Source organism: Dipodomys ordii, unplaced genomic scaffold (assembly GCF_000151885.1).
Source record: "Dipodomys ordii isolate 6190 unplaced genomic scaffold, Dord_2.0 Scaffold62, whole genome shotgun sequence".
Classification (NCBI taxonomy): Eukaryota; Metazoa; Chordata; class Mammalia; order Rodentia; family Heteromyidae; genus Dipodomys; species Dipodomys ordii.
In genome coordinates this window covers 2,191,160-2,201,753 of record NW_012267278.1, presented here as the reverse complement: position 1 = coordinate 2,201,753, position 10,594 = coordinate 2,191,160, and the positions used below count along the sequence as shown (strand labels likewise).

Genomic DNA, 10,594 nt, shown 5'->3' with positions numbered 1-10,594 from the left:
GGAAGTGGCGCTGTGGCTCAAGTGGTAGAGTGCTAGCCTTGAGCTGAAGAGCTGAGGGACAGTGCCCAGGCCCAGAGTTCAGGACCCATGACCGGACCCCCCCAAAAAAAAGAATTCTCCAAGTTATTTTTTTGTGCATTATACTTTTCTTTTGCCATTTCTTTGGAATCCTTTTTCTAGTGAGAACTCTAAGCTCTCAGAGTCAGCTTGCCAATGATTAAGTCCCCACCCTGTATCCACCTGTTTACAAAAATGTTATTTCTCCAAACTGTTTTCCTGCATGACATACTTATTCCTGCTCTAGTTGCAACAGTCTCTTTTCTCAAATGTGACTCTCCTCCATTAATAATACCTCTTCCTGGAACTGACCCTACCCCCAAATTCTCACAGTCTATGTATGTGATTACCCTTGTGACCCATGTGACTGCCCCCTAAATCTTTGTTTAAATTCAGCCTACACGTGTCCATGGCTGCTGCCACCATTCTTGTTTGGAGTAGCCCCGCAGGTCTGCACCCCAATCAAGCTTTGGGCTCGTATTGGTTGCTCTCCCTTGCTTCTCACTTCTTACAAGAACCATGTTTATGATTTCCTGGAACTCTTCCTTTGAGTCTCTACCTTCACACAACTGAAACTTGGTTTTCTCCTTCCTGTATTCCACTGGTCTGTCATCCCTGCATGCTTGGAAAGTCTTAATTTCTTGGTAAAAGAAAAGCTAGGGAGCGGGAAATGTGGCTCAGTGTTACAGTGATTGTCTAGCATGCATTAAGCCCTGGGTTCCTCAGTACCACATACATAGAAAAAGCCGGAAGTGGCACTGTGGTTCAAGGGATAGAGTACTAGCCTTGAACAAAAGAAGCTCAGGGTTAGCACCCAGGCCCTGAGTTCACAAGGCCCAGGACTGGAAAAAAAAAAAAAAAAAAGCAAGCCAAATGGTGCTCTAATTGATCCTGCAATTTGTCTTATCTTTTGTTGCAGTCTTTATTCAGCCTACTAGCTTGCCAACTTCCTGTACTGACAGCCTTTTTTGGACAGCGATTTGTATTCTCATAGAGTCTCAAATTATTCATTGTGTAGTCGGGTGCCGGTGGCTCATGTCTGTAATTCTAGCTACTCAGTAGGCTGAGATCTGAGGATAATGGTTCAAAGCCAGCCTGGGCAGGAAATCCGTGAGACATCTCCAATTAACCACCAGAAAGCTGAAGTGGAGCTGTGGCTCAAGTGGTAGAGCGCTCACCTTGAGCTGAAGAGCTGAGGGACAGCGCCCAGGCCAAGTTCAAGCCCCACGACCGGACCCCCTCCTCCTCCCCCCCCCCCCCCCCCCCCCGCCGAAAAAAAATCGCTGTTTAATCGAATTTGGGTAGATCACTTTGTGGCTTAGAAGTTCTCCTTTGGGGGCTGGGAAGGTGGCTCAGTGGTAGAGCCCTTGCCTTACATGCATGAGGCCCTGGGTTCAATTCCTCAGCATCACATAAGCAGAAAGAAAGAAAAAAAGCTGGAAGTGGCACTGTGGATTAAGTGGTAGAGCGCTAGCCTTGAGCTGAAGAGCTGACAGCGCTCGCCCAGGCCAGAGTTCATGACCGGACCCAAAAAAAAAAAAAAGAAGTTATCCTTTGTATACACTATATCCCATTATATACCAGGACTACTTCCACTCTCCCTTTTTGGGACACTGGCTTTCCCATCCCACTTACAAATCCTTTCAAAACATTTTAGCTTAAACACACACACACACAAAGTTTAGTTTGTGTCATATTGAAAGTGACTTCCATGAAAATGTCAAAAAGTGATAGGACCACATTTCAAGTATTCTTCAGAGATGTACTTGGAGACAAACAAGTTTGAAGCTAACTTTTTATTTTCACTTTTGTCAGTCGTGGGGCTTGCACTCAGGGCCTGAGCACTGTCTCTGAGCTTCTTTTGCTCAAGGCCAGCACACTAACACTTGGGCCACAACGCCACTTCCGGCTTTTTCTGTGTTTGTGGTACTGAGGAATGGAACCCAGGGCTTCGTGCATGCTAGGCAAGCACTCTGCCACTGTGCCACATTCCCAGCTCTGATGCGACCTTTTAGGTGGGGTGTAAGGAGGTAAAAAATATTTCGATGAAACATGAGGGCCTTGGGCCCTCATAAGTGCGCTAGCTCCAAAGGTTCAAAAGTAGCTACTGCAGGATCTAAAGTTTCCGCGCCGGTAGAACTGCTCCCGGGGTGGGGCTTAGCATCGTCCCACTCTCCTTCCTCAGACCACAGAGGCTCATCCTTGCCACGCCCCTTCGCCCCTGCCCCACGCATTCGCGTTGCATGCTGGGAATTGTAGTTCAGGGCGGGCCCATCCGGAAGGACGAAGTTGTCACAGAGTTCTGCCCGCCCCTCGGGTTGGAGGTCAAGTCTCTGAAGGTGCTCCCTCTCCACTGTCAGGCGGAGCCTTCTGCGAGTACGCCTGCACTTGTCTGTGCCACATTCCCTTTCTGGCTTCAAATAAAGTTTTCCTCTTCCTCCGCCGGTACGGAGTTCAAGATGGCAGCCTCCTGGTCGCCCTTGGCTACCCTGCGCTGCCTAGCGCGGAGCGGGCTGAGAGGGAGAAGTGTCGGGTGCGGGGTCCGGGCCGCCGCCCCGGGGAGGCCCCACTGGAAAGGTCAGTGACTGTGCCCGGAGTAGGCCGAACCCGTCCTGCATAGAACCCGGGAAGCCCGGGGTTCCCTCACTCTCTGGTCCCCCCCCACGTTCCACAGGTTGGCCGGGCTGAGGGTTCTAGGAGAGGAGTTAGCTGTATTCATTACCTGCCTTGACGTCCCGAGACAGCGGCCCTCAGGGGTCTCACTCTGAGGGTCCAGGTCGACCAGGAGTTGCACTTTTCCAATGGCCTGGGGAGCCCAGGTGTGGAGTGGGTGGTGGCCAGTGACCCCCTTTCCCCCGCCCCCCTCCCGTGCCTCCCTGTGGGCTCTGCGGGTGACCGAGCACGCGAGTCAGACTCCAGCAGGCTCCGCAGCCCTGGGGATTCTGGGAACGCAAGTACAGAAAAGTCCTCAGATTTGAGGGGTCAGGTCTTCTTGTTCAAGTAACTAGAAGCTTCAGTAGCGTGTATTTAATCTCCAGGCTTTCTTCATTCATTGATTCAGAAATATGAATGTTTATGAAATATGTTTATTTATTCAAGTATTGTCTGAATGAATAGATGTGTATCTGGAGTAACCAAGAAGCCACCGGAATGCTTTTTTTTTTTGATAGATCCCTGCTTCAACCTCAGCTTCCCACGAGTGCTCATTTTACTGTTCTATTGATATATGCCCACATTTAGTGTCCGAGTAATGGAGGTTCAAAGACAAGAACCTTGTGTCTTTGTTTTCTCAGCGCTTAGCACAGTCATTGATACCTGATGGGCAGATAGGATTTTTGAATGCACGATTCATTGTTTCTTCTGGCAACATGCCCTCCCTCTTTCCGTTTCCCTCCCTTTCCCTCTCTTCCCCTCTTTCTCTCCCTCTCTTCCTCTCTCTCCCCCCTCTTTCTCTCCTTCTCCCCTCCCTCTCTCTCCCCTTCTTCCCCTCTTTCTCTCTCTCTTCCTCTTTCCCTTTCTCTCCCCCTTTTTCTCCCTCCCTCTCCCTTTCCCTCCAACCTTTTTTTCAAATCATGTTCTGTAATCCTATCTTCTCAGGAGGCTGAACTCTGAGGACCTCAGTTCAAAAACAGCCTAGACAGTTGGACACTGGTGGCTAATATCTGTAATCCTAGCTATTCAGGAGGCTGAGATCTGAGGATAGTAGTTCAAAGAGCCTGAGCAAGAAAACCCATGAAACTCTTACCTCCAATAAACTACTAGAAAACCTGGAAATGGTGCTGTAGCTCAAGTGGTAGAGCACTAGCCTTGAACTGAAGAGCTGAGGAACAGTGCCCAGGCCTAGAGTTCAAGCCCCATGATTGACAAAAAAAAAAAAAAAAGACTTAAGGAGTGTCATTACCATAACATGATTTACTGAATGCACTTTTTGTGTCAGACTCATGATATGCTAAGTGCTTCCAACACACATCTCATTTTTTTTTTAATGTTCTTACTGGGGCTTGAGGTCTCTGTCCAAGGCTGGTGCTCTACCACTTGAGTCACACCTCCACTTCTAGCTTTTTGGTGGTCACTTGGCATTAAGAGTCTCATGGACTGCTGCCTGAACTGGCTTTGAACCTCTGTCCTCAACATATCTCAGATTTCTGAATAGCTAGGATTATAGGCATGAACCACCAGCACCTGATTCATTTATCTCTCATTATCCTAATTTTAGGGATTAGGAATAGGAAGTTGCAGAAGTTATGAAGTAGTGTCACAATTTGTGGGTTCAAGTGAAGGCTAATCTTGGACTAACTTCTTTTTCTAAAGACCATGCAGATAATCTACACTCATACTGTCTTCTACTCAATATGTAGTCAGAGCTAGATATGAAGATTAGATGAAAACATAGAGTCAATTTAAGATGTTCCCTTTCCCTCATTAAACAAAATAATATATTTTTTTTCTCTTTGTTGGTCATGGGGGTTGAACTTTGGGCCTGAGCTCTGTCCCAGAGCTTCTTTTGCTCAAGGTTAGCACTCTACCACTTGAGCCACAGTGCAAGTTCCAGATTTTAAGTGGTCAATTGGAGTTAAGAGTCTTATGGAGACTTTTCTGCCCGGGCTGGTTTTGAACCTCAATCCTCAGATCTTAGCCTCTGTAGTAGCTAGGATTACGGGCATGAGCCACCATTGCCTGACAAAAGAAATTTTAAATTGAAAAATGGTTTAGCATTTACAGTTTTGTCTTCTGTCCCTTGATCTTTTTTTGGGTTACTCAGAGTTTACATTTCTATTTTGTCTTCATTTTTTTTTCATCTTTTGAAGTCTTATTTTATATAGTGTAATGTGACTGAAGCATTGGCTTAAACAAAAGAAGGAAATAGGTAAAGGAAAGGAATGTAGAGAAAGAAGGACAAAATGTTTTGCTGAAAAAAAAAAAAACAAAATGGTCTTGCTTACTCTTGCTTACTTTAGTGCCTGCCTAGCTCCAAGCCATTTAATAAATTGGAACTATGAAAACTATGGTCCCTAAAATGCTCTTCATCTAAATCATCTACTTGATAATGTAATTTTAAACTCCTTAGGAAGTATAACATTATGAATTACATTTTGGGACATGTGTATTTCCATTACATTATTCCACAATTGACAGTGAAATTTGGTATATATATATTATATATATAAAGCATATATATATATATATATTATTTCATTAGCTGTTTTAGGTCTAAATGTATCTTCATTTAGTGTAGCAATTATTCAGCCTCCAGATAGTTGAAAATAATTTAGTGGAAACCAGAGTAGACTGGATATGGCTTGAAGTAAGAGTAAAGGTGAATGAAACTGCTTAAAGGTGAATAAATTGCTTACAGTTTAAGGAAGGGACATGGAATTATGACAACATCAAGTCCTTTATATATTTTAGGCAGTTTGCAAAACAATTTCTTTGTCTCACAATTGAATTGATTTTTTTTTTTTTTTTGAGATGAAGTCTTGCTATGTTGCCTAGACTGGTCTCAACTCATGAACTCAAGCGACACTTCTGTCTCAGCCTTCTCATTAGCTGGAGTGGCACTCAGGCCCTGAGTTCAAGCCCCCTAAAATTATTCTTAGAAAAGTTGTTCTTAGTAATTCTTTGGGGTTGGGAATATGGTTTAATGGTAGAGTGCTTGCCTAGCATGCATGAAGCCCTGGGTTCGATTCCTCAGTAACACATAAACAGAAAAAGTCAGAGGGGCTGGGAAGGTGGCTCAGTGGTAGAGCGCTTGCCTTGCATGCTCGAGGCCCTGGGTTCGATTCCTCAGCACCACATAAACAAAAAGAAAAAAGCTGGAAGTGGCGCTGTGGCTCAAGTGGTAAAGCGCTAGCCTTGAGCTGAAGAGCTAAGGGACAGCGCCCAGGCCCAGAGTTCAGGCCCCACGACTGGACCCAAAAAAAAAAAAAAAGAAAAAGTCAGAAGTGCACTGTGGCTCTTGTGGTAGAGTACTAGCCTTGAGCAAAAAAAGAAGCTTAGGGACAGTTCCTAGGCCCTGAGTTCAAGTCCTAGGACTGACAAAAAAAAAGTAAGTTTAGCAACATTTTTGTTGTTGTTGTTATTGAAGGGATTCAACTTTGAGCTTGTTAAAATTTAATAGATGGCTCCAGGTAAATAACCTAGTTGTATGACACAGGAGGACTTAAAGGTAAAGATGGAATAGGAGACCCTGAGAAACAGGATAATGGAATAATGACCCTGAGAATAGGGTCATTATAGGAGGAAAGCAGCTGGGAAGGTGGCTCAGTGGTAGAGTGCTTGCCTAGCATGGAGAAAGCCCCGGAAGTGGTGCTGTGGCTCAAGTGGTAGAGTGCTAATCTTGAGCAAAGGAAGCTCAGGGACAGTGCCCAGGCCCTAAGTTCAAGCCCCAGGATTGGGGTAAAAAAGAAACACCAAAAAGTAGCATTTGGGGACTGAGAAGGTGGCTCAATGGTAGAGTGCTTTCCTTGTATTTATGAGGCCCTGGGTTCGATTCCTCAGCACCTTATAAACCAAAAAAGCTAGAAGTGATGCTGTGACTAAGGGGTGGAGCGCTAGCCTTGAGCTGAAAAGCTGAAGGACAGCGCCCAGGCCCAGAGTTCAGGCCCCACCACTGAAAAAAAAAAAAAAAAAAAGGAAAGCAGAAAAAGCTGAGGATGAGCCCTTGAGAAAAAGTCACATTATTGGAAGACAGCAAAGAGAACAGAACTAGAAATATCAAGGAAGCAAATGTTTCTAGGTTTTCTAAAACGTAAAAGTTATCATGTTTAAAACTGCATTTTATTTAAACTAGCCAACTTGGGAATTTATTTTGTAGCTCAAGAGACTTTGAAGATCAGCTCTTTTTCTTCCTCCTCTGGTACTAGGGCTTAAACTCAGGGCCACCCAAGGTTGGTGTTCAAAGCTGGTGCTGTGCTCAAAACTGGTGCTTTACTGTTTGAGCCATATGTCTACTTCTAGCTTTTTGTTGGTTAGTTGGAGATAAGATTCTGATGGATTCTCCTGCCTGGGCTGGCTTTGAACCTTAACCCTCAGATCTCAGCCTTGTGAATAGCTAGGATTACAGGCATGAGCCACCAGCACCTAGCTCAACGTAAGTCATTTCTTTGTGCTGGGAACTTTCCAACTCCTTTAGTTCTTTATGAAATATAGGGTAGTTTATTGGAGAGAAGAGTGTCAAGGACTTTCTTGGGCTGGCTTTGAACTAGGATCCTTAGATTTCAGCCTCGTGAGTAGCTAGGATTACATGTGTGCGCCACTGGGGTCCAGTGCTATATGCTTTGTTTTGGTGGTACTGGGATTTGAACTCAGGACCTCACACTTGCTAGGCTTGGAGCTCCACTAATTGAGCTATGTCTCCAGCCCTGTTCTTTTGCTTTTACTGTTTTGGAATTATAGTCTCTTAGACTTTTCTGCTTGGTCTGGCCTTGTACTACCTACCATCCTCTAGATTTTAGCCTTCTGAGTAATTATAATTATAGTAATTATAATTATAGAATTATAGGCACTATTGGTACCTGGCTTTTTTTTGTTGTTGTTTGGTTCTTGAAACAGTGTCTTGCTATGCTGTCTTGGCTGTCCTTGAATTTGTAGTGCCCCCTGCCTCGTCCTATTGAGTGCTAAAATTAGGTAGTGTGTCACTGTACCTAGCCTTGCAATTTTAAACATAAGTTTAAAGGATAGATCCTATTTTAATATTCTCATTTACATGCAGATTAGCAGTTTAAAACTAATACAACATATCAGTTACTTTATAACTCAGTTATTTTCTTTATCTTTTGAAAGAAAATAGTTTCCTTTAATCTCATTATTAAATAGTATATGAGCTGGATGAAGACTTTACTCAGTATGCTAGGCCATGCCTATAATTACTTCAGAATAGCTTTATTCAAATTTTGAGGCAGCATTTTACTGATTTGTTATCATGAAATTTAAAGTACTTTTTTTTTTAAAACTTGTATGCACTGGCATATTTAAGATTGCTGGCTTCTAAAGGAAAAGAATGATAACCAGGAAGCATTTAGTTTTAATTTTCATAATTTTTCTATTTAAATCAAAAGCACCCTTTTAAGGCCCCTAAATCAGCCTTTTATAAATAAGGTAAATCATCTTGTGATGCATTCTTTGATGATGGCTTATGTTGTTTTTCTAAAGAAAAGCATTTAATTAAGATTTGATTTTCTCCTATTCTTTACTTTGTTTATTCATCACTGAATCAAACATAGGTCGTCAGTGTCACTGTTAAGTCGACTTTTTGGGTTGTTGATGACCACTGTAGTTCTCCAAAAGACAGCTGAATATTTATCTTTTGGGTGTAAGTAGAAGATAACAAAGCATAAATAGGCTGTCTCTGGCCTCAGCATAAGTTTCTGTCTCTATAGAACATTTCTGGTCAGTGGCTACTGTTTACAGTTTGGTAAAATCCACACAAATGTACAAATAACTCATGAATAATTTGCTCAAAGTATTTGAATGGATGTTTAATAAATATGCATTAAAAGCTAATTACAGTAATGAAGTTTACAGCTGAAATTTTAATCCAGCCCTTTAGAAATATTAAATGTGCTTTTCCTGATTGTGCATTTTTCTTACAGCAGTTGGGTAAACATTTTAAACTAGAAATATAAATTCCTCATATAGTTTTGATTTCATTTAACTAAGTATGTGTTCTTCTTGAACAGCCTTCTCTTTGTGGAGAAGTGAAGCCTCTTCATTCCATAACTGTTATTTTGAAGAATTTTGATTAGTCTGCCTTAGGACTTTTCTTTTGGTCGGGTCGTGGGGTTTGAACTCTGGGCCTGGGTGCTGTCCCTAAGCTCTTCAGCTCAAGGCAAGAGCTCTACCCGCCACTTCTGGTTTTCAGGTGGTAAACTGGAGATTAGAGTCTCAAAGACTTTCCTTCCTGGGCTGGCTTTGAACTGCGATCCTCAGATCTCAGCCTCCTGAGTATTCACCCACACCGATAATTAACTCGTAGGTCTAATTCTACTAAGCGTGTCCCACACCCAGGGAGCTCACATGGTCACTTAGTCCGGAGGTCGAGGGGAGTCGGCTCAGGGCAGGTCGGGGCTGCTCGGGATCTCTGGAGGGAGAAGTGGCTGCAGAGGAGGGCCACCCCGTTCCGGGAGGCCGTCTCACTCACTCTCCACTGCCCTGAGTTTTTATATGTTTTAGGCTGTGCTTCTTCGCTCTGGCCCTGTCTGGTTATGCTGTTGGCTGGTTGCGCTGGTGACTCTGGCTGTGTCTGGTTATCGCTGCGGGCTCTGCGGGCTCTGCGGGCTCCCTGGACACCCTTAGTAGAATGAGGCATAAGAGTTAGTTATTGGTGTGGATGAATACTGGTATTTTCGAGGTGTTTGAATAAATTGAGTGGAACTCATTAGTCTAAACGTGATGCTATCTGCGAGCTCAGCACACCTGAGTAGCTAGGATTACAGACGTAAGCCTCTGGCGCTGGCTTAGCACAGAGCTTTTAAAACTGTTTATTCAGTTAAGGATTGAACTCAGTGCTTTGGACTTCCTACTAGTCCACCATTTGAACCATACACACAATTGCTCCTCCTCTTCTTCCTACTCCTGTTTCTTTGTATTACTGAGGTTTTTTGAACTCAGGACCTCATGTTTATGTTCTCTGAACTTGTTTGTTTAGCTGGCGTTCTATCACTTGAACCACATCTCCAACTGTGCTTATTTTTCTGATTATTTTAGAGACCCAGACTAGCAGATTTCTGTCCAGGGTTGGCTTAACTTGAATCCTAGATGTTAGCCACCTGAAATAGGATTACGTGTATGATCCATTGATGCTCAGCTTTAATAATTTTTTGATTGATTCTTCCAAGGAAAATTAAGTTTTTTTTTCTTTCCTGTGGCTGGGATTTGAACACTAGGCCTTATGCTTGCTAGACAAGCCCTCTATCATTCTGAGCCATTTCCCAGCCCTTTTTTGCTTTTACTTTTTTAATGTAGGGTCTCACATTTTTGTCTTGGACAGGTTCTCTTCCATGTTGTTGGGACCAACATGTCTGTACCACCTCAACATCTAATTTCTTTCTTTTTTAGGGGGGGGGGTCTGGCCTGAACTCTGGGCCTGAGCACTGTCACTCAGCTCTTCAGCTCAAGGCTAGCGCTCTACTACTTGAGCCACAGCACCACTTCCGGCTTTTTTCTTTTTGCTTATGTGGTGCTGAGGAATCAAACCCAGGGCCTCAGACATGCAAGGAAAGCGCTCTACCACTGAGCCACCTTCCCAGCCCCAACTAATTATTTCTTTTATTTTTTTTCTTTCTTTCTTTTTTTTTTTTTTTTTGTGAGTCGTGGGGCTTAAACTCTGGGCCTGGGCGCTGTCACTCAGCTCTTCAGCTCAAGGCTAGCGCTCTACTGCTTGAGCCACAGTGCCACTTCCGGTTTTCTAGTGGTTTTATTGGAGAAGAGGCTCATGGACTTTCCTGCCCAGGCTGGCTTTGAACTATTATCCTCAGATCTCAGCCTCCTCAGTAGCTAGGATTACAGGCGTGAGCCACTGGCCCCCGGCTTCTAATTT

General features: G+C 43.8%; 1 protein-coding gene across 1 annotated transcript in view; it reads left to right on the top strand.

Moving 5' to 3' along the window:
• The first annotated feature begins 2,071 nt into the window (after positions 1-2,071).
• Lace1 (lactation elevated 1) overlaps positions 2,072-10,594 on the top strand; it is a 154,339-nt gene continuing 145,816 nt past the window's right edge. Inside the window, exon 1 of the mRNA XM_013022370.1 lies at positions 2,072-2,634. Within this exon, the coding sequence (XP_012877824.1) occupies positions 2,301-2,634 (334 nt within the window). The 5' untranslated portion in view covers positions 2,072-2,300. The remainder of the gene's footprint in view (positions 2,635-10,594) is intronic.